The 21,731-nt window shown below is 39.3% G+C and overlaps 6 protein-coding genes and 1 pseudogene across 12 annotated transcripts; 4 read left to right on the plus strand and 3 right to left on the minus strand.

Moving 5' to 3' along the window:
• LOC136238347 (HHIP-like protein 2) lies at positions 1-2,562 on the plus strand. Its single transcript, XM_066028773.1, has 7 exons — positions 1-163; positions 307-1,318; positions 1,494-1,798; positions 1,849-1,984; positions 2,065-2,207; positions 2,258-2,339; positions 2,390-2,562. Exons 1-7 carry the CDS (start codon positions 100-102, stop codon positions 2,415-2,417), a joined length of 1,770 nt encoding a protein of 589 aa, XP_065884845.1. The 5' UTR covers positions 1-99; the 3' UTR covers positions 2,418-2,562.
• LOC136238348 (bactericidal permeability-increasing protein-like) lies at positions 2,427-6,587 on the minus strand. 4 transcript variants are annotated; one of them, XM_066028776.1, is made up of 15 exons: positions 6,445-6,587; positions 6,013-6,117; positions 5,663-5,774; positions 5,480-5,608; positions 4,812-4,979; positions 4,633-4,760; positions 4,482-4,573; positions 4,240-4,428; positions 4,135-4,188; positions 3,267-3,434; positions 3,083-3,162; positions 2,983-3,025; positions 2,839-2,902; positions 2,709-2,785; positions 2,427-2,654 (listed from the first exon to the last, which is right to left on the minus strand). In XM_066028776.1, exons 2-15 carry the CDS (start codon positions 6,113-6,115, stop codon positions 2,601-2,603), a joined length of 1,461 nt encoding a protein of 486 aa, XP_065884848.1. In that variant the 5' UTR covers positions 6,116-6,117; positions 6,445-6,587; the 3' UTR covers positions 2,427-2,600. The 4 variants fall into 4 exon arrangements, with proteins under 4 accessions (XP_065884848.1, XP_065884847.1, XP_065884846.1 ...); XM_066028775.1 differs by having other exon boundaries at positions 4,243-4,428; positions 6,302-6,457; XM_066028774.1 differs by having other exon boundaries at positions 6,302-6,457.
• Positions 6,252-9,979, plus strand: LOC136238345 (guanylate cyclase soluble subunit beta-1-like). Of its 2 annotated transcripts, XM_066028772.1 has the most exons (8): positions 6,252-6,554; positions 6,619-6,692; positions 6,919-7,025; positions 7,228-8,411; positions 8,536-8,682; positions 8,739-8,893; positions 8,951-9,432; positions 9,487-9,979. In XM_066028772.1, the coding sequence occupies exons 1-8, from the start codon at positions 6,552-6,554 to the stop codon at positions 9,732-9,734; spliced, it is 2,400 nt and encodes a 799-aa protein (XP_065884844.1). In that variant the 5' UTR covers positions 6,252-6,551; the 3' UTR covers positions 9,735-9,979. The 2 variants fall into 2 exon arrangements, with proteins under 2 accessions (XP_065884844.1, XP_065884843.1); XM_066028771.1 differs by having other exon boundaries at positions 6,256-6,554; positions 8,951-9,979.
• LOC136238352 (uncharacterized) lies at positions 9,830-11,883 on the minus strand. Its single transcript, XM_066028780.1, has 8 exons — positions 11,704-11,883; positions 11,506-11,649; positions 11,324-11,462; positions 10,964-11,043; positions 10,859-10,916; positions 10,700-10,805; positions 10,038-10,654; positions 9,830-9,990 (listed from the first exon to the last, which is right to left on the minus strand). The coding sequence occupies exons 1-8, from the start codon at positions 11,834-11,836 to the stop codon at positions 9,951-9,953; spliced, it is 1,317 nt and encodes a 438-aa protein (XP_065884852.1). The 5' UTR covers positions 11,837-11,883; the 3' UTR covers positions 9,830-9,950.
• Positions 11,857-13,896, plus strand: LOC136238351 (centrosomal protein of 44 kDa-like). The gene is made up of 8 exons (XM_066028779.1): positions 11,857-12,035; positions 12,080-12,227; positions 12,280-12,416; positions 12,465-12,592; positions 12,638-13,066; positions 13,310-13,605; positions 13,660-13,697; positions 13,745-13,896. Exons 1-8 carry the CDS (start codon positions 11,941-11,943, stop codon positions 13,791-13,793), a joined length of 1,320 nt encoding a protein of 439 aa, XP_065884851.1. The 5' UTR covers positions 11,857-11,940; the 3' UTR covers positions 13,794-13,896.
• Positions 13,786-19,908, minus strand: LOC136238344 (la-related protein 1B-like). 3 transcript variants are annotated; one of them, XM_066028770.1, is made up of 17 exons: positions 19,756-19,908; positions 18,981-19,570; positions 18,626-18,931; positions 18,331-18,490; positions 17,793-17,920; positions 17,569-17,737; positions 17,353-17,497; positions 17,207-17,294; positions 16,711-17,138; positions 16,544-16,656; positions 16,301-16,490; positions 15,906-16,253; positions 15,294-15,549; positions 14,619-14,763; positions 14,459-14,568; positions 14,221-14,363; positions 13,786-14,170 (listed from the first exon to the last, which is right to left on the minus strand). In XM_066028770.1, the coding sequence occupies exons 2-17, from the start codon at positions 19,555-19,557 to the stop codon at positions 14,108-14,110; spliced, it is 3,369 nt and encodes a 1,122-aa protein (XP_065884842.1). In that variant the 5' UTR covers positions 19,558-19,570; positions 19,756-19,908; the 3' UTR covers positions 13,786-14,107. The 3 variants fall into 3 exon arrangements, with proteins under 3 accessions (XP_065884842.1, XP_065884839.1, XP_065884841.1); XM_066028767.1 differs by having other exon boundaries at positions 17,569-17,746; XM_066028769.1 differs by having other exon boundaries at positions 17,569-17,746; positions 19,706-19,858.
• LOC136237660 (uncharacterized) overlaps positions 19,861-21,731 on the plus strand; it is a 6,584-nt pseudogene continuing 4,713 nt past the window's right edge.

A 21,731-nucleotide genomic window follows, 5' to 3' on the forward strand; every position in this document is an offset into this window, starting at 1 on the left:
TCATTCATTAAGTACCGAGCGCTTCTATGTGTTAGAAATAGACTCTATAGGGTATCAGTTGTCAAACCTGCTGTGCTTGTGGGCTAACAGTCAAAAACGATGGATTTAGTTGTGCAGTGTGTGATGACCTTCGTTTTTCTCACAGTGTCTTCTATTGATTTCAGTAAGTGTAATAAATTGTGCTGCTAACAATTCTTTTGTGGTTGCTGTTACACAGCACCACATTGCACAGTGGGTAATGAGGTCATTTGCATGTAGTATGATACTGGGGTGATTTAATTTGATGCATATACTTTGCAATCACAGCTGTTGGGCACCCACAATGTTTGGACTTTCTTCCACCATTTGAGAATGAGGAGTCCAACTATTGTAGCGAGTACCATCCTAATTCTTGTTGTACAGCTAATGCTGCCACTGATGTTAAGAAAGCTGTGAATACCTTCCTGAAGAATTCAGACGTTCGGAGAAGAGCGAAGCGACAATGTAGTCCCTATCTCCACAATGTTACTTGCACCACATGCTCCCCCTATGCTGCACATGTCTATGAAGCTGAAAATGCTGAAGTTCCTCGTGTGTTCCCATCACTTTGCTATGATTATTGTTTAGAATTTTACAGTAATTGCTACCCCTTATTTTTTGATTACTACAATCTGAACAGTACTGGTTATAAACGTGGTAGACGAAGTGCCAGACGGTTTTGTAAACGTCATATCTCAAATGACCCAGCTTATTGCTATCCTACAGTTGTACAGGGACCTGTTATCAATGATACACAAACTAATCCTAATTGTGACCTGACTATTTGTGCTCTACCGATTGCTACACAACTCCGTAATCCAATAGCTGCTGTTCATTCTTATGACCAAACCGGGAGATTGTTTGTTGCCGAACAGATTGGCATAATTCATGTTGTCACCAAAGACAGAAAAGTCTTGCCTACCCCATTTCTGGACATATCTAACAAAGTGCTCACCAGCAGTTTTAATGGTGATGAGAGGGGGTTACTTGGGCTAGCATTTCACCCCAACTTCAAAAACAACAGCAAGTTTTATGTCTATTATTCTACAAGATCTTCAAGAAGATTTGATGAAGATGGAAACTACATTAGCCACATCAGCCATGTGTCACAATACATTGCTCCAGGAGGTGGCAACGTTGCTGACCCATCTAGTGAAGAAATTGTCATGAAAATTCCTCAGCCGGAGGGCAATCATAATGGAGGTCAACTACTTTTCAAAGATGAGCTTTTACTCATTTTTCTTGGTGATGGTGGCGGTGGTGGTGATCGCCATGGAACAATTGGACATGGTCTTGATAGGTTAGCAAGAGCTTGTGTTTTGTCTGGAATGGCTTTATAGTAAACTGCTTTGTTTGTTTGTTTGACCAAACCACAAGTAGCCAATTAAGTCAGTGTGTTATGAAAATAAAATATTTGTTTACACTACATTCTTGTACTTCTACTGCCTTGGTTACCACAAGTTTTATTTTGATAGAACTACTCTACTAGGGTCAGTACTTTGTATCAACGTTACTACCCTTCCCTACACCATTCCTGAGGACAATCCTTTTGTTAACCAACCTCCGATACGACCAGAGATTTATGCTTACGGGTTACGCAACCCATGGAGGTGTTGTTGTGATAGAGGAGATCTGGTCAATGGTACTGGCAAGGGAAGGATAATCTGCGGTGATGTGGGACAGAATGCATTTGAAGAAATTGATATCATAGAAAAAGGAGGTAACTATGGGTGGAGAGCCTTTGAAGGATTTAGGTGTTTTGATCGCAACCTCTGCAGCAGTAAGACTCAAATTCTGCCATTTGTAACAACTTACTATGACATATTTCAGATATAACTGATGCTATATCTCCCATTTATGCTTATCCTCACAGAACAGGAAGATCTGTCACTGGGGGCTATGTTTATCGAGGATGTCTCTTCCCAAACCTACAAGATCTCTATTTCTTCGCCGACTTTGAACGAGGGTATATTAAATAGTCTCATTTCCAGCATATTATCATCTACCAAGAACAAAATTAATATTATGTATTTTTTTTATTCATAGCATCATATGGGTGTTGAGGGAAATTGGAAGGAAATGGGAGAAACTTAATGTGTGTATGGGAGGTGAAGATATTTGCCACAGTGGTGGTCTTGTTGGTAAGGACAGAGCAAAACACATTACATCGTTTGGAGAAGATGAATATGGTAAACACATAACTACTACTGTACACAAAAATCACTTTAATTTTCCTCAGGAGAACTATATATTTTGGCTACAGACAATGCTTCCCCTCATAAACGCAGAGGAGCTGTTTACCAGGTCATTGAACCTGAAAGGTGTGTAGATATGTGACTAAGTGTGTTATAACTATTAACACTCAATATAGGAGAGCTGATCCATCAAAATGTCATTAACAGATCAAATTTCACGACAACAGATAACAGTGCTATTCAGTGATATGTTAAAAAGTACACAACATAATGTTTGCTTTTCAGTGCTATGATAATTCAACTGTGTTGCAATAAATAATAAATATAAACAGCAATAAATTAAAAAAAATTTTTTTTAAAATTATATGAACACATTTATTTTGCCAGTTAAGCAAAGATGCTTGGCTTGAAATTGACATCAGTGGCAATCTGGATGTAGTTCTAGAGTAAAAACAAATGATGACAATAGTTAGATCCAATATGATGATGGCTTACATTTCCAAGAGTAATTACCGGATCAACAAAACTCAGTCCACTGACAGTGGGTACCGGTATCCCATTGGTACCATAATCTGTAACACAATAACGTAACAATGTGCACTAACATGATATTAAATTGCATTACTGTTGATGTCTGGTATTATCACGTAGGTAGCAATTAGTTGTAATGATTTCTGCAGAGAGTTAACCTATGGAGAGACGGAAAAGTGTATCGAGAGATACATAGTTTTGACATTGGATACTACAGATTGTGGCATAGCTTACGCACATCAAATGTTCCAATTTCACTAGAAATCAGCTTGATATCAATGCTGTTATCACATTACCATTAAAAACACAGGTGTTTTAGTGTTTGTTCTTGCACAAACCTGAGTAGTGTGTCTTGAAAACCGATGACTTCTACACCAGATCTTGAAGCTAGAGTCACTTGTGCCTTAGTAAAGATAAGCTGCAAGTGCAAAAGAAACACTGAAATGACATGTCATGATCACACACACACACACAGAGCTATGCACAGCACAGCACAGCACAGCACACACACACACTACATACCAATCCGAGAGTAAACACAGTAGTCAATGTGTTGTTAGGCAGTTTCACCATGGCTACCAGGGTACCTGGTACATTCAAGCTGATAGTATTATTGGCAACAACAGCTTCTGGGTACTGTCCAGCAGTGATATCCAACACCATGTCCATGTGGGGGTACCTCTTGGATAACTATAGCAACCATAATATGATATATATCACCCACTCCTATAAAACATGTTTACCCACAGAATCTATGTGGTATACCTGTGTATGTATATTCCACTTTCACATTACATGGCCTCCTAAACATGAATGCTGTAAGTACTGTCCCCTCTTGGGACCTGTGAGAAGACTAGACTTGCTACAGAGAGTCTGTATGCAGACTGACCCAGCAGTGAGGGCATGTGCCAAACAGCTATTAGGTACATGGACATGTATAGCATGGATATAAGTGAAACAGAATTGTCCAAAAATGGATGGATTATGGAACCCTAACGCCCTCCCCATACATGTGACACATCTATCATGTGATATACACACACTCACTACCCACATCAGTCAAAATATGGTTACCATTAACTTAATGGCACTACCCTGCTGTGGCCACTAATGTAATGTAGACATGACCAATGACCTAGTGACTACATGCAAGTCACATGTACCTACATGTTAGCCAGTTACATGCAAACACCAAACTAAACTAAGAAAGTGGCTGCATGTGTACTTATCATGTGAAAAGTTTATAACAGTACATGACAAACTAATTAAGCATATAATATATTTCATTGATATCATGCCACAGCATAATATTAACACAAATTTTTAATAATTAAATTTATTAATGGCACATACACACATTCCAATTAAGGGCTGTTGTGTTGACTCATACCTCAGGAATGAAGGCACCAAAGAAATCAGTGTTAATGGACACCCCAGGTGGAAGCTGTACAAGTAAAAATGTTATATACACAATAATACTCACAGATCCACTTACTACAGATGATGAAGGCGTAATGTTATACGCTAAAATTCCAGATTGTCGATACACAAATGCAGCACTGTTGACGACATACGTGGACACCCATACGTACATCATCTTGCTATAGTCAACAGAGGTAGCTGGTGGAATTGGTGGGGCAGTGATTGGTGCTTCAACTGGCTTTGCAATGGAATAAAATTCCCCCTATACATTATTCATAGATTGTGGGAATTATGGTGTGACATAATGAAGCCAACCTTATGCTGTGTCTGTATGTAGGCAGGCTGGAAATCTGGATCACTTATAAGTTCGTAATTTATTTCTGACGTACTGTCTATCTTTGCCACAACTAGACGCATAGAAATATAAAGGAATTTGTATTAACAAAAAGTGGTATATATGACTTACTAGGAATTGATTCTACTGCAGCTTTACCACTCGTGTCAATATACTGATCAGCAGTGGAACACAGAGACTTAACCAAGCTGTCCTTAAGACTGTCTGCTATCTGGTCATTGAAAAGGTTGTACAGCCAACTGCAAGAGGATTCATAAAATACACAAGTATTTAAAGTGAAAATTACATACCTTGCTCCACCATGGAAATCAACCGAGAGATGGCCAATATTTATAGAACACCCAGTTGTCTCTATGGTAAAGTGGTTGTTAGTGGTGTCCCGTCCTAAAGCTAAGCTGAGTTTTAGTGATGAACTGCTCATGGAAATATCAGCAGAACCACTGTCACTAACATGAGGCCTGCACACAATACAATGACATGTTAAGAACTGCTAGTCATTCAGGCCACAATAAGACTTTAAAAGATTTTCTTTGTACAATGCAACAACAAAATTATGATTCGCTGTCAATATACAATGGTACGTTGTTCTATCCATTTAAACTGGGAAGGTACAAACAGTGGACTTGACTATTTAAACTATACAAAGAAGGATGTTTTTGTACGTTGGTAAACTCTATTATGTCAAAACAACCTACACAATTGGCATACACAGGTATACAAAGACAAAAACAAAGTGTATTGTTAAATAACGGTAAGAGACAGTTATATTCACACACCTAAAAGTGACCTGAAAGCCACCAAATAACCACCATATTAACTCATCCTCAACAAAGGACTGCCAGTCACACAATAACAAGATTACTATTCTAAGAATGACACCACATTAACCACAAATGTATTTACTGTTAAAACATGGTATACTCCCTTGACCTAGAAATAGTTTTGCTCTGCAACCTACCAGCTTTCTTCTCTGTAGTGCCAATCTGCATGGACAGATGCAGACATCCTTGAAGCCTGCAACTGCAGTCCAACTGCATGTACACTGGTCAATGAATAAGTTGGAATAGCAAAAGATTGCAGCTTTATACTAGAATAGATTTTATAATGAAATATGAATTGCAAACAAGTGTGTGCACGTTACTTTGATAAGTCGTAGTCAAAGTGTCCTACAGGTGTATCGGCCCTGCCTGACATTGGTGGAATGGTTGCAGTCTTAAGTTGTTCAATCAGCAAGGGGATCCCGACATCTGCCACTACAAGAACATGACGTTAGATGTAAAATTTGACGAAAAAAATGTTAACGATGCAATACAAGAAAACACTTGTAAGGGTGTAGTTTAGTACATGTCCTCATTTGTCCAGTGTCAAAAGGTTTAGTCTTTTAATACCCTGTTTAAACAAATCGCCACATATAACCGCATTACAAGAGACCAATCAATTCTTAACCCTTAGGCCATAGACACCACTTAACAGCTGTGTTAGTTCTCTTACCATACTTTAACCCTTTCTCAGTAATAGCAAGTTGGAGACCTGGATTTACTGCAGCCGCACACAGGCAGCAGATTAGAAGAGTAAGCAGGGTAGACCTTATCATTTCTGGAAGAAAGGAAATAAAAAATATATCATTAACAAAATTAATGTACACAAATCAGACATAGAAATCTCATTAAATATACTCTGGAAGTTACGTCATACGTTAAGCATGTATGCGGAACCAGTCACAAACTAAATATAACAAGCTACATCCTGTATTAGCTAAATTCTAATCCAACTACAGTACCTATTGACGATGACGCGCCGTCGGCCATTAACCTGTCAACATCGAATGACGGAATAATTTACGGGTGATGCCTCACGAGTAGGGCTTCAAATAGTGATACATTTTTCGTGTGCTGCTATACATGATAAGGATATATACCTCACCTTATACGTCGTCTGGTTGGTCCCGATCTGATTCACAATTGTGGGTGGGGCCTTACTCTCAATTGGAACAAAATTTCGTCAAGCTTTGCGCCTAACGAAGCTCCAAAATGGTGAGTTGAATTCGTTCGTTCATGCTTAATATGTGCGATTACGTGTTGCTGTGTGTGTTTGTAGTTTGGTTTCGTGAACTCTGCTTTGGAAAAGCTGATCAGAAGAAGATTTGGAGATGACAAATGGGAGGAAATAATGTGAGAAATTATTTACCGTTACGTGGAGCTTGTGCGAGTGTGTGTATTCGTGATAATAATAAGAAATGTTCAATGAAGCCATAAAAGCTATGTCTGTGCTATTTTACTGGTGGCTGATAAAGGCGCTAATTCGTATGCTTTCCTCAAAGTGGTTGACTTGTGGTGTATACCCCCCTTGATCCCAGCCTTCCCTTTTGTATATGTCACGTGTGTTTCTACTGTATAGGACAACAGCCAATCTAGAGATCGGTGAAAGGAACACCTTTCATACCCACATAATCTACGATGATTCTGAAACATTTAAGGTGATATCAGCAGCTACAGAAATTCTAGGTAGGTGGATTGCTTATTGTGTTTGAGGTTAGTATAGTCAATGCATTTCCTCATTGGCCAATGCATATTTGATATGTTTGATGTGTAAATAATTGCCAGTACAGGTAGTGTAACTGTTGTGTAATGTAAATTGTGTCCTATTTGATGTATGGAAAGTGAAAGCACAGGAGATTTTCAGGTCAAAAATCATATCTCTGTTTAGGTCTTGATGCTGACAGTATATTGGAAATGTTTGGAGAGCAGTTTCTGCTGTGGTGTCAGGAATCTGGGTATGCCAAGACTTTACAATTGTTGGGCCGTTCGTTGAAAGATTTTCTCACAAACCTCGATGCACTTCACGATCACCTATCAATAATCTACGAGGGTATGCATGCACCCTCATTTCGCTGTACTGAACAAGATGGCAAATTATATCTGCATTACTACTCCGACAGAGGGTTGGATTCAATTGTAATTGGTGTTGTGAAAAGTGTTGGCAGAGAGTTGTATGGAAAAGAAGTTGACGTCAGTATTGTAAGAAAGAAGAGTGAAAATCACGATCACACAATATTCAGTATTACAGAGGTTGGCTCGTGTAACTCTGATTTTTCCCGTGATATGAACCCCATGCCAGCTTATTCATCCCCATCAACTTGGCGACCAGACTTGCAATTGGTGTCACCTAAAACGTTTTGTTCTGCTTTTCCATTCCACATCATCTTCAATCGTGACCTGGATATCCTTCAAGTGGGACATTCTCTTGAGGTTTTGCTCTGCCAGATTGACAGTGACCCTGACAAAAATTTGCTTGCATTTTTTAAGCTAGAACGGCCACGATTTCATCTGTCTTTTGAAGCCATTTTGGACCACATCAACACAATTTATGTCCTGTGCTTGATCAATCAAACTTCTCAGGAAGATGAAATGAGATTGATGGGTCAAATGATTTACCTCAATGAGTCAGACTGCATGCTGTTTCTCTGTTCACCACGTATCAAGAATTTACAAGACCTTGAGGCCCGGAAGCTGTTTATCAGTGATATACCAATCCACGATGCTACCAGGGCCTTGATCATCATGGAAGTAGCGAAAGACATGCAGTTTCATCATGCCCTTAAACTCGAAGAGGTTGTTAGCAAGCTACAGTACACCCGAAACTGTTTGGAAGAAGAAAAGACAAAGATGAAAGAGCTATTGAAAGATATGCTACCCCTCCCTGTGGCAGAATCCTTGATGGCTGGCCAAGTTGTGGAGGCAGAAAGATTCCAATCTGTCACCATTTTGTTTAGCGACATTGTTGGTTTTACGTCAATAGGCCAACGTTGTGAGCCAGGCGAAGTTGTAAACATGTTGAACGAGCTATACTCCTTGTTTGATGAAGTGGTTGGGTTAAACAATGTCTACAAGGTAACATTTTTAATACAGAATAATCCATTATTGTAGTACTCCAGACACTTAACACTTTAAGGCATTCAATATTACATGCTATTATGTAATAAGGCTGATGCTATTATCAAAGTGTTCTTTTTAGGTGGAGACCATTGGAGATGCTTACATGGTTGCGGGTGGTCTGCCAATTCGGACTGACAAGCATGCAGAACATGTGTGTAATCAAGCATTAGATATGCTGCACTACTGTAAGCAAGTCAACAGTCCAGTTGACGGCACACCGATCAACGTACGTGTGAATTTTTTTTGTTAATCTTAAGTGCTTTTTTTTCTTTTCAAATGTAGATCCGAGTGGGTATCCACAGTGGGATGGTTGCTGCTGGAGTGGTTGGTCGTCGGATGCCTCGTTACTGTCTCTTTGGGGACACTGTAAACATTGCTAGTCGTACAGAGAGCAATGGAGAAGCAGGGAAAATACACGTTACCCAATACACTTATGCGTACGTTAGCTTTTCCTTGTTAATGTTGTGTATAATTGTTTGCATTTTCTGATGCAGGTTGTTGAGGAAAAACAAGAGTTTTGTTTTTGAGTTTCGTGAGGATATGACATTCAAAGGAGTTAGTGAAAAAATCAAGACTTACTGGCTGTTGCAGAACCAGGCTCGTCCAAAGCGTCCTTCTCTACAAATCCCCCCTCGTGTGCCTATGTTCACGTCACACAGTCCACCCAGTACACCCAGCTTCCTTCCAACCCCAATGAGTCCTAAAGACTTCAGTAGGCAAGTTAGTAGTCGGTTGAATCAAATCTCACACGACTGCATGTTCCTTCCACGAGCAACCAATAATCCAGAAATAGTAGTTGATTCTCCAGGCCACCATGAGCAAGGAATGAGATCTGGGGGTGGAAAATCGCCCAGCTATAGCTCGCTTTGCTGTTTTCCTAGCAGTAATCGGGTTGAGCCAATAATTGAAAGCCACAAGATAAGTGATGCTTCTAATTCAAGTCAAGAGAGTGAAGGACGACAGGACATTGAAGGCCGTAAGGACTCATTAGAGAATGGTCGTAAAGACTCTCATGATAGTGGTATTCTAGTTAATCCGATGCTTCAACGAGTATCCGAGGATGATCCAGTAAACAATAGACATAGAAAACATGGGATGTGCATATCACACAGACGTCCCCCACAACAAAATTCCAATGTCTCTGTGATGCGTGAACGTTTTGATAAAATGGCTGATGATCACAAAACCAAGCAAAACAAACAGAGGATGCACAGAGCCAGTGAAGGACCACCAGTCACCAGTCCAGTACATAAAAAAGCCAGTACAGCAAGTATGTAACTGACCTATGCACACTAATACCCACACCTGTGTACATAACAGCACAATTATAACTACAGAGACAAATATATAATTATTTTTTGAAGCACTATAAGTATTTTCCAATATTTTATTTTATGTAGAAAAAGTTATTTATATTTGGTCCACTTCAGTTACATATATTTTTGAGGCACTATAAATATTTTTCAATATTTTATGTATGTGTAAAAATGTTATTTACTCTGAAATACATTCTATCCACTTCAGTAATTTTTCCCTATAATGCAAACATAAGCTTACTGTTGTACAACTAATAAAGCTCACTTGAAGTTAAGATTAATCCACTGATCATCAGGTAAATCTATTTTACTGATTTCTACCATGTCCCCCATTTGATGTGCAGCTTGCATTTGAAATAAACGTTGTAATTCCACTAAACGCTTTTTGCCAATAGTCAATAGATTAACTTCTACAGCTAGCTCAAGACTTGTTTTCCCAGTTAACTGATCTGGAAGCAAATGTAGACCTTTAGTGGTTTGGCTGATTTCTTCTTGACTCTGAAGTGGTGGCATTTGTAACAAGTAAGCTAGCCCTGTGCCAGATTCATTAACAGACTCAGCCTTATCCATACACTTGTGCAATAGTGACTGTTCTTCTTTAAACTCAACGTGCAATTTTACTAGCTGTCTAGCATATTTCTTGCAGTTTTCAGCCATTGTTGGTTCATTCAGCTCTTCTAGTTGAGCCATCTTATTGAGCTCCATCAGATGGTGCAGTTGTAGTCGCAGTGCAGACATATGTTCATCAAGTTGTTCAATCTCCTCATTCAATATCATTATATCATCCAGTACATCATCTCTATCTAAACCATCATTTGTAGCTGGCTCATCGTTTAACTCAACCATTCCTTTTCTCTTTTCAGACAATTCCGTTTCTAATTCCTGTATGCATTTAAATACTTAAAATGGAGAAATATACACATGTACCTCCATGTTCGTCTTTACGGCTTGAATGCATTCTTGAAGATCTAGTAAGTGTTTGTGTTGCCTGCCCCCAATAGGACTGTCCCAATGAGTAGTCTGTGTGTCATGACTGGAATAACATGGTCCACAACACTACATTGTTTTGTAAACATTTCAACTTACCACACATAATATATTTCCCCATTATCATTTCTTTGTTGCTCCCAGCTGGGTGGTAAAGCTGGTAAAAGAGCTAGATTTAAAGAAGTGATGTTTGCTTAAACTGACCTGTCCAGTTGTATGCTTCTAATGGTATGGCACTTGGCAGTGATCGTGGATCAGTCCAACTTGTGGTCCCAGTATAATGGCTATCATAGCACATGAAAAAGAATTTATTTCTTAACACAATTTGTAAAGTCATGCAACATTAACAACCCACCGTACAACTACCAATATTTAACATGCTATCAGTACTGGACCATGTAGGCACGTGTACACAAAATCTGTGAAGCACATCAATCTAACTTCCTTAGGGAATCTATAAATACAAGTATGGATTAATTGAACTGTTCAAAAAATTTTAGCGGTGACTTGATCTCCACACTTGTAATCTAGCCTTCTCTTGTATCAGGCCCCATTAATACTCACCATTCATAGTATGGTCTACCAGTTTGCTGGTCTATCTTTTCACTCCATCCTTGTGGGAGTGGCTGCTGTCTCATGTGATCCATGCTACTATCATCTTTTGAGGAAATGTCCTTCTTTTTAATGTCCTCAGAAAATACGTCTAAATAAACACAATCATATTTGACGATCAAGATATTGTTTACCTCTTAGGGCTGGATTAGCTCTCATGGTTAGTACAACATTGGGTCCCTCTGTTTTTAATAGGTGGACAGCCTCTGAATGCTTCAGTCCTATCAAATTCTTAGAATTTACCGCCACAATTTCATCTCCAACATCAATCTTGCCATCTACACTTTCATTGCTAGATGGCACAACTGGTGGGGTTACTTTAAATAGCTTACCGGCCACTCCTCCTTCTTGCACACGTGATACCACGATGGGTATGCCATGTTCACTACCACCTTTCACCTCAAAATCCAACCCGGTAGCTCCCTTGCGCAGCTTGACTGTTTTTGCTGATCGAAATCTTATCATTCTTGTATTCCTATATTTTAGTCCAAATACTGTGCCTATGGCAACGTAAACAAACTTGGTCGTATTCTAATATTTTAATCAAACGAAGCCGTAGCTGAAGAAGAATGGGAAGCACTACTGGCGACCTGCGAAACAACCTGTCCAAGTTACTGCGCCAAGTCAGACGGATGAAAATGGAGCTTACAGCAGACTTGAACGGGTGGGCGTTATTTAGAATCTTACTTTTACATCCTGTATGTGTAGTTTAGTGCAGGGCTCGCCATTAGCTTTCCTTCCAATAATACACCATGCCCTAATGGATTATTCCTATCCTCTGGCATGCTGGTTAGCTGAAGAAGGCTTTGAAATGTTCGGTAAAAATGACTTAAGATTTATCGAATCACTTTACAAGGTGAGCTGAGGCTTTATATAGGTGACAGTTGTAAGGCATCTTATACTTACAGGTTTTACGAGATGTATTCCAATACATTCCTGTGCTAACACGTGAGCAGTTTCTAGGTACAGGATTTGCTGAACGTAAAATGATTATGACTACTGACGTATTAATATTGTGCCAGTCCAAACATCATCAGCTATCCCAGTTGAGTTTGTGTGCCTCTATTATTTGTAAATATTGTACATAATGTAGGAAAACTGGTCAAAAGAAAGTTGTACGGAAGAAAAGGCCGCTGCGTGTGCACCAGGAAGTTTTAACTGTGCATGCTACCTGTGGTTTACCCAGTGCATGTAGTGAACAGATGATAACTGATGTTAAAGGTTTGTGAGATATGTGATGTCTTGTGGGGTTATTTGTGTTTCTAGTCGAAGAAGATGATAGCGTGGAAAATATTGCTCCTAGTAATAATACGGTGACAGAATTAACACTTTCCTCTAGTAAAAGATGTTTAGAGGCACGTTACAATGGGACAGCATCTCTGCCATTGTTGAAGAGTCATTCACCAGTGGCATGCAGTGTTGTCAAATATAGTGATGCTACTGTTGGTGATGTGACCTATGACACAGAGAGTGTTACATCATCAGAACCCCCTTCTGGCAGTGTTGACACACCCAGTGATGTGCCAAGCATGACAATTGCACCATACAGTAGCCCCTCCCCTGGGGGCAGTTGGTGCAGCCTACTGTCTGCAGGCACCAGCCCCACCCACTCCAGATCATCCAATACAAGCCCCACCCTACAATCAACTGATGTTTCTCCTACTAAACATGAATCAGACAGCCTCAAGGATGACAGTAAGTGTATTGTAACATATGTATGTTGTGAGGGATTCTTTTCCTGTACTCTAACTATTGCTCTTTTCAAGAGGCATTTGAAACAATAGCTGTGAGGCTAGTAGTTACCCAATTTGTTAGTTCAAATTTGTACATATTGGATCTGCTGTATACAATTACTTTGCTAAATATGATACACTATTTATAAATTACTGAGATACTTCTGCAATTAGATATTCCAAAATATGTTCATTTTTTATGTAGCAATAAATGATAGTTCATTGTTGACTGGCAAAGTGGAACAGCTTACAGAATTAGTGGAAAAAATGTCAGCTAAGATTGTCCTGCTGGAGACAAGATTACAGCTGATGGAAGGAAGTACTAAGGACAAACCTCACACTACAGACACAGAGCCACCATCACTGGAGACATCTGTATCAGTCAATACCAGTATGTCTACCAAATCTGAAGAATTGACACCTGTTTTTGCACAAGCTGAAGTGGCACACACCATACAGAAAGTACAACTCCAGTCAAAATTTCTTTACAGAGCTGATTCAGTAAGGAATATATAGCTGCAGAATTTAAAATTTAGTGTTTGTAAATTAATTTAGCCTGAAACAAGACAACTGATAGAAAGCCTTCGAAACAGGTGAACAGAAATTTTCAAGCATTCATGTAAATTCATTTCTTCCACAGAGCAAACCAAACTAAGAAGCTTCTTGCAGCAGCCACCAGCGATTATTAAACAATTCATTAATATAACATTACAATTCACACAAATTACAAACCAAATACTTATTACAATAATAAAGTATCTTTATATGTACAAATACAAACTGTAATTACAACTCTATAAATATACTTGTGATGCCACTGCAGTGTTTGGGGTGTGCAAGTGTCATAACGTATATTATATGTACAGTGTATTGCTGTGCAGAACTAAAATATTATGTTAAGTAGGCAGGGTGTATTTTTTTCTTGTTTAGTTCATGTTAAGTGTTTGATTAGAAATATTATTCACAATTTTTATTAGATTTTTTCTCTTGCTTAAGCCATCGTTCAATCGTTGTCCTGTTCAGTAGTGATAGGTAGTTTTGGTTGATCCTTAGTCATGGATGATACCTATGTAATCCCAGCATATATTGGACTAAATAGTTAGCGTATTAACTTACATCAGCAGAAGCTGCTACTCTGAAATCTTCTAGAGTCTTAAACGTGCTAAGTCTCTTGGTTAATTCTGGGCTGATGTCAAGTGGTTGACGTCCTTTGTAATATTTGAGAAAGGCCCAGAATTTCTCCAAACCATATAAGTGACCTAGTAAAAGAAGTGATAGCAAGTGTGTGTGTGTGTGTGTGTGTGTGTGTGTGTGTGTGTTGTGTGCGTGTGTGCATGAATGACACACTACACACCTGTGTTGTGATCCCTAAGTGTTTCTTCTTGAAAATCCTTGAAAGTGCTTACACGGAATTTTTTCTCCAGCCCATAGCTGTAATACCTGAATAAGCACTCCAGTCCATACCTATAGGAACAACACAATTAGTCAGTACACTATGATAGAGTAATCCTGACCTGTAACCAGCACTGCCATCTTCTAGTGCTAGTGTCTTGAATTCTTCATACATTTTCTTGTTAAAATGTGTCCGTAGGAAAAATGACCAGAATCTAAATAAAGTGTTCATTTCTGGTGACTGGCCTATCCCAAGTCTCTTGCGTTCTGCAACACAGCAAAGAAGATGTAATGGTGACAAGATCATGTTCCAAGATAAAATTAAAACTATTGTACACAAGTTCTGTAATTTAGTAATCACATTACATGTACTAATTAATTAGTCTGTAAAAAAGGTCAAGCAATTTACACCTGTTTAGCTACAAATTTTTATTTAGCATACACACTTGAATAAAAACACACTTCACAAGTGTATGGTTGGTCAGCAGGAGTTGTGCACACATGTGGTGACGCACGCACGCACACACAACACACACACAAAGACTGAAGTATGCTGTTACATTGTCAAGACAAGAGTTTAAAATTTCATTGTTGAATTAACATTCCTGTACTGCTAGTAAAGGACTTCACCTTAACACATGCTTATCCCCATTTTGTACTATTAAGGTAATGTTTTAACACATAATGTAGCTGTTAATGGTCTCCTGAATGGCCAGAAACACTGTCACAAGTATGTTACACACAAAAGCCATACTAGGCAAAAGCATGCACACATACATATACTCAATGGCCCATACCTTTCAAACAACTGTGTCTGAACTTGTAATATTGCTGCTGTTCAAATCCATTAGCTCTCAATAACTGGTGTGAAGGATGTTGAAACTTTGGAATAGATGCTGGTGATGTTGATAAATCTGAAGGACTAGTGCCCAAATAGCCGGCAGTTGGTGGCGTACGATTGCTTGCTTGATGAGGGGATTTGTTAGGATTCAAGACCCAACCAACATGGCCCTCCACAGGAGGATTAGCACTGTATTTTGTCTTGTGTGGCTTCTGTTAATAAAAACAAATGCACATAATAAAAAGATTGCTTTATAACAAACTAAAAATGTATTCCCTAATTCTAAGCACTGGGACATACAGTTGACCCAGGCTACTCTCAAGGGAGACGTTATCACTTTAGCTCACGTAGATCACATGAGCTAAAGTAACACATTGCTGTACCACAAATGCAACACATGTTTCACACCTTATATAATAGTGAAACATGCTGACATGATTGTGGGTGTGCTAATAATACATACAACTAAATATGGCATCCTAACAATCTAATTATGGTAATATAGTTATCATCTCACCCACATAACCAATACAAATATTATTTCACTGAGTTGTATGGCATCACTTACTCGTTGGTCATCACTGTCCTTCGGTATAATAGGATAGAAACGTGCTCTACGATTGTCCTTTCCACTTCTCTGCTTCTGACGATTTCTACGTCCACTGTGTGCTGCTACAGTGGTATCCTTGTGTTCAGTTTCTAAAGTAGTTGGAAGTGAGTGAGATAGCTGCTGATGTTGTTGTTGATCATTTTCCAGTTGGAATACTAGTTCATCTTCACTGCTTTCTTGGTCCATTCTTGCTGCAGCTTTTTGACTGGCAAATTCTTCTTTAGATATCATTCCCACTTTACAGAAAGATGCCATCTCTTTGCTTCTTGATATGTAACCGGAGTCCTTGTGTTGCGACTGCAAATCCTACATAACAGTATAATATGAATATAGTAAAACAACAAAATTTCTACCTGTTCGTAATAGTAAAGGCCATCATCTATGGCTTGTGCTACTTCAGCAGTCATCTTTGTGCGAGATTGATGTGAGCCAGATGTTCTATCTCCTTGTGGGTGTTTCGATAAGATACGACGAGGTTTCTGTGTGACAATCAATATCTGATTAACATCCTGGTCATCCATTTCATCCTCAGATGCATCTGACCTGAAAGACAAAGAAAAATATAACAAAATTGTGTAATAGGCAAAGATGCTTACAGGACTGATGAAAAATTGTATTTCTTTCCACCATAATCCATTTCTTCATCGAACTGAAATTCCAATTCTTCTGGAGCAACACCGCCTGCTTTAGAAATATCCGCACTACCACTCTGTAATTATAAATATATATTAAATATGCCATCAGTTGTACAACTGATGAGTACTTTTCCAGCACTTCCGCTCCCTTCATCCTTTGGTTTCTTCTTTCTCTTCTGCACTGCAGTCCATTCATCACTGTTAGGTGATGGCAGAGATGTGGAGAGGTATTGTGTGGGCGTGACTAGTTGGGACATGGGATGTGGGCGTGGCTCAGTCAAACTTCCACCATTATCCAAAGAAGTCACATGACCTTCTGACGACAATGAATGATCTAACGTATTTTGATCATCATTTGTAACTACAACATTTGAAGACAAATCGTCCAACTGCACATCTTCAATAGTTAAGTTTCTCATATCATTTGTATTAGTAACATCATCTTCTGTAGCCACTAAATGTTCCTTTATATCACTACTAGTTTCACTAAAATATGCTCCATCTTTTTCATTCTTCATTAATGGTGAGTAACCACTTCCAGTTTGGGTGGACTGGTCTGTAGATACAGTAACATACACACATGCTTACACTCTAGAATGTATACTGCCTTTTTATTTAACTCACCTCTGCTAGCCACCACCCACACCTGCCAATTCTGCATCTTTCTAACCTTGTCACCTTTCATTTCAACAGTCGTGCTACCTTGTAGAGACTAATAACAAAACAAAAAAATAGTATAGCAATAAACAATAGTATTTGTTATGTCTCACTTCTTTGATAAGCTCTGTATCTTGTGTTAATGCTTGCAATCGGTTGAAATTTGCGATTACGGAAATAGGTACAAATCCTTCTTCGTCCATCTGATTACGTAGGAAAAAATCCTTTTGAAGGTTCTCATCGCTGAAGTAGTACTCACTATAGATAGATAAAGCCAAAAGCCCAGGAGTTAACACAGCATATTCTTCTTTTTTTTTTAAAATCCTTACATTTGCTTTTTCACATATCCTTGTAGTTTACTATCATCAACTGGTAATATTGGATGAGGGCCATAATAAAATGGGGGTCCCCCTCCATATGGATTAAGGTACATTCCACCTGGAATGGGGTTTCCATCATAGAATGGGAACGGAGGTGGGAATGGATATGCAGGGAATGCTAAAGGAGCTATATTGGAGATAACACATTAAAATGAGTTAGAAACGAAACTTACGGGCTGGATATCTGAAACGCATTCGACCTCCTTCTCTAGCAGAGTACCTACCATAGTCCATACGATCCCTTCCATCGTAATGTTCCGCAGAACTGCGCCAATAACGGTTTGAAGGAGACATATAGCGCCTAACATTTGAAGAAACAACATCACAATGTATGAAAACATTACACAAATACACAGGTATTTGTTTAGTATATGACAGAATATGACAGAATATCATACAAAGTAAATCTAACATGGGACTACTGTAACCACACACATGATTAAGCACTTAGAAGATACTTGAAGTACACACAAGTACTATATTCTTCAGCCAATGCATACCACACACCTCACGACTAGGAAGCAACAAAAGAATTAAAAAAGTTACTAATCACTCAAGTCAGTTCATAGAATTTCCATACACTTCAAAGTCAGTTATATACATACAGTCATTACTGACAGATGTCTATATAGGTCATATTTATACTGTCATGTGACAAAACAGTTATATCCCACACGGCTACAACACTGTGTGCAATAGTTATTTACTTACTTGGGCCCATGGTCTTGATCTCCGTGACCGTCGCCATGGTAATCTCGAGGTAAGCCATCTCTGTTTCGGTCATGGTAGTCACGTCCACGTCCACGTCCCCTTCCTCTGGGATGTGGTAGAGTTTCAATATCCATTGGCACCCAACGCTGTTTATTACCCCCTAATTAGCAAAATACCAATTGGAAATAAATTATGTTAAGTGTTGTACAAGTGCAAATAGGTACCAATTGTAACATTTTAATCTAATCCATCTCTTCACTGTTACCCACATATTAACAAAGGTGTCAATACTGACCTTTCTTTTTACTTGCTTTTCCATTCTTTACATCCATGTCATCTTCTTCCTTCATTCTAGGTACCGCCTTCTCAACTTTGGGTTGCTTGGTTTTGTTGTTAGGTTCGACCTTTGCACCCTCATCCATTTCACCAAGTAAAGGCCAACTTCCTGTGGTATCCACGCCTTCATCCTTTTTAGCTGGTATCTTGATGGCCTTGTTAGTTGCAACTGGTGCTGCAGTGGTTGTCGTGTTGGCAGTGCTAGTAGTAGCAGTGGTAGTAGTAGTAGATGGAGGGGCCTTTGATACTGCTTTTCTGCTTCCCACTGTTAAAAGACAAACAAGTAACTTACAATAATTATAACAATAACTGACCTTCTGGTGAGGCTGGTTTGTTCCAAGGGTTCTTTGGGTTTCTGCTATGTTGTTGTGATGAACGAGAAGATAAGAGTAATTGTCCTTTATTATCAGCTTTTCCCTTTTGTGGTGATTTAGTTTGTGGAGTGGATTTGCCTGACCTACCTCCACCAGATGGTCGAGCTTCATTCTTGCCTCTCGTTTCAACTTTCTTGACCGTCACAATGTCTCTCTTGTTAACTTCTCCTTTCTTTGTTTGTCCCTTACTTGAAGTGCCACTGTCTGATTTACTTTTGCCATCTGCTTTCTTGTTTGAAAGTGAAGTTTGTGCTTTAGTTACAGCTGAAACTTCATCCTGAACTGAGGGCATTTCTTCAGGCTCAATAACCGAGTTCGTTTTAGTGTCAGTAACTCCCTCTACATTGTCACCTTGTTTCCCTTCACTGTCACAAATTGTGGCTTCTTCTCCACGCAGTTTCTCCTCTTTAATGTTTGAACTGGGAGTCAGTTCAGGGCTGTTAGCACGCTCAGTAGAGAGTTTCGCTTCCTCCTTCGCTTCAAGCTCGACCGCGTTATCGGCTGCCAACTCTGCCATTATTTCCCGTATTCTAAAATATTGGTAATTAAAGCAAAAAAACACACTAGCAACTGAAAACGACACACTACTTACAGAAAGTATATAATTTTATCTGTAAACAACAACAAACACACAAAGGACTTGCCCGTCACAAAGCTGCACTCACAAAAATTAGAAAATTCAACTCGTAAACTAAAACAAGACAAATTCACGTACATAGAATTATATAAGCTCCGATGTGTCACTTAAATCTCGACTAAAATTGAGACGAAACAGAGGACGAGGCAGGGTCATCCAGCCACTCTAGCAACACGAGGCACTGACGCAACACGCGCATGCGTGAATCCGTTCCTCTTGGCAACAAACGTGATTTTCTAAACAGTGCAACCTCGAGAACAAACCTGCCAGGATTTGATTAAAGAGTGGAAATATGGGAGATAACATCAAGGTTATCGTGGAGCACTTAAATGCGGCCCCGTTCAACAGAAAGCTGAACATAATTTCGTTCGATTCGCAGGATCCGTTTTCCCTGCTGCAGACGCTAAACGATGTTTTGGGTGAAATCAGTTCAGCACACAAACTTGATTTAAGGGAAGAAGTTCCGGAGCAAACTGCAGTCCGTATGTTTAGTTTATTGCGTGTTCTCAAGTACAAGCCAAAAGGGGGTGACTCCCAAAGTCTCAGTGCCTTCAGACAGGGCTTGATTCAAGGTGACAAAGGGGTGATTTACCCACTGTTAGAGTGGTTGCTAAAGAGGTTACCAGAGCTGAAAACACGGGCATATTTGGCCCGGTTTCTTGTTAAGATTGATGTCCCTACAGAGCACTTGCAAGATGATCAGGTGGCTGAAGCTAATCGTAGTTATGAAGAATTGATGGAGCAGTTTAAAGATCTTCACAAAACTGTGGAACAATACCGAAATTCTGGGTTTTCTGTAGCTGAAATCCGTAATGATATTTCAAATATGGAAGAAGAGAAAGAGCAAATTAAAAAGAGAATTGAGAAGAACGCTAAAAGAGTTACTGGAATTCCTGACAGTGAAGCATTTTGGCAGGCTTCTAGAATGTTACGAGTTGAAAAGGATCGTGAGATAAGCTTGAATGAGCAACAACTGGAGCAGAAGAACCAACTGCTTCACGCGCAGCAAAGAATTCAACAGTTACAGGAGCAACTTCGTGAGTTAAAGAAAGATGGAATAGGACAGACAGCAGAAGGGGTAATTGCTCAATTAGAGGACGAGAAAAGGGTCAAAACAGTTCTTACTCAAGATACCCTACCACGAAAAATTGAAGCAAAGAAAAGCACATGTCTTGAGTTAGAGCAAATTCTTTCAGTGCCGGCAATGACTCAGGATGACTTAAACCCCATCAGGGATCAGATTAAAGAAGCTAACGAAGAGGTGAACAGATTGATGGAGAAGCACAGACCTGGAAATGATCCACTACAAGATAAATTAACACTGTTTCGTCAGCAGGCATCAATGATTAGCCACAAAAAGGAAGCTGCAGCTGAAAGTTATCGTGAAGCTCTTGACCAACTTGCAGAGTTGGAGAAAGACTACAACAAACGTAAAAAGGCCTTAAATGATTTGGGGGGCGGGGAAATTTTGAGAGAAGATGAAATGAAAAAGTATGTTGCAAAAATGCGAGCACTCAATACTGTTTACAAACAGAAGAAAGGTGAGATATCAGCCATTGTAGCTGAAGCTGGTGTACTGGCAAGGACTGATGGAATTCTACAGGGTAGGGAGCAGCAGGTTAAGGAAACTATGGCAAGTGTTGCAGAAGAGAAAGGAGTTGCTGGCTTTCTAGACACCCGCGAAACAATCGAGAAAGTATCCACGTTGAAGGGTGATGTAGACCAACGAAAAGGAGCAGAGTTAGATAAGATGTCTCGCACGGTAGAGCAACTGAATGCTGCCATCTTGGAAAAGAAGTCATCACTAGCACCGTTAGTAAAGGAAGTTAGACCGCTCAGATCAAGACATGAACAACTCCTTGAAGAACACAAACAAAGCAAATCCAACTATGACCAATGCTTGGCTGGTTTACAAAGTAAAAGATCAGGTGTTGAACAAGAAACGAGAGCTTATAGAGAAGAGTGCCAACAAGAAGAAAGCAGATATCATTATTTACAATGTATGAAAAAGGCAAGCAAATGTCTGTAACCAGTAACAGATAGTGAGTTCTCTC

Source organism: Dysidea avara, chromosome 11, assembly GCF_963678975.1.
Source record: "Dysidea avara chromosome 11, odDysAvar1.4, whole genome shotgun sequence".
Lineage (NCBI taxonomy): Eukaryota > Metazoa > Porifera > Demospongiae > Dictyoceratida > Dysideidae > Dysidea > Dysidea avara.

Coding starts and splice junctions, on each gene's coding strand:
- LOC136238347 (XM_066028773.1), top strand. CDS start 100: ATGGATTTAGTTGTGCAGTGTGTGATGACCTTCGTTTTTCTCACAGTG. Junction 164..306: donor AGTGTCTTCTATTGATTTCA/GTAAGTGTAATA, acceptor TTGCAATCACAG/CTGTTGGGCACCCACAATGT. Junction 2,340..2,389: donor CAGGTCATTGAACCTGAAAG/GTGTGTAGATAT, acceptor CACTCAATATAG/GAGAGCTGATCCATCAAAAT.
- LOC136238348 (XM_066028774.1), bottom strand. CDS start 6,329: ATGGCCGACGGCGCGTCATCGTCAATAG. Junction 4,761..4,811: donor GATTTCCATGGTGGAGCAAG/GTATGTAATTTT, acceptor ATCCTCTTGCAG/TTGGCTGTACAACCTTTTCA. Junction 3,163..3,266: donor CTGTGTTTACTCTCGGATTG/GTATGTAGTGTG, acceptor TTGCACTTGCAG/CTTATCTTTACTAAGGCACA.
- LOC136238345 (XM_066028771.1), top strand. Junction 8,683..8,738: donor TTGACGGCACACCGATCAAC/GTACGTGTGAAT, acceptor TTTCAAATGTAG/ATCCGAGTGGGTATCCACAG. Junction 8,894..8,950: donor GTTACCCAATACACTTATGC/GTACGTTAGCTT, acceptor TTTCTGATGCAG/GTTGTTGAGGAAAAACAAGA.
- LOC136238352 (XM_066028780.1), bottom strand. CDS start 11,836: ATGATAAGATTTCGATCAGCAAAAACAGTCAAGCTGCGCAAGGGAGCT. Junction 11,650..11,703: donor GCAAGAAGGAGGAGTGGCCG/GTAAGCTATTTA, acceptor ATGAAAGTGTAG/ATGGCAAGATTGATGTTGGA. Junction 11,463..11,505: donor AGCTAATCCAGCCCTAAGAG/GTAAACAATATC, acceptor GTGTTTATTTAG/ACGTATTTTCTGAGGACATT.
- LOC136238351 (XM_066028779.1), top strand. CDS start 11,941: ATGGGAAGCACTACTGGCGACCTGCGAAACAACCTGTCCAAGTTACTG. Junction 12,036..12,079: donor CTTACAGCAGACTTGAACGG/GTGGGCGTTATT, acceptor CTGTATGTGTAG/TTTAGTGCAGGGCTCGCCAT. Junction 12,417..12,464: donor AAACATCATCAGCTATCCCA/GTTGAGTTTGTG, acceptor TACATAATGTAG/GAAAACTGGTCAAAAGAAAG.
- LOC136238344 (XM_066028767.1), bottom strand. CDS start 19,557: ATGGCAGAGTTGGCAGCCGATAACGCGGTCGAGCTTGAAGCGAAGGAG. Junction 18,491..18,625: donor AAAAGCAAGTAAAAAGAAAG/GTCAGTATTGAC, acceptor TTTGCTAATTAG/GGGGTAATAAACAGCGTTGG. Junction 16,491..16,543: donor TACAATTTTTCATCAGTCCT/GTAAGCATCTTT, acceptor TTTGTCTTTCAG/GTCAGATGCATCTGAGGATG.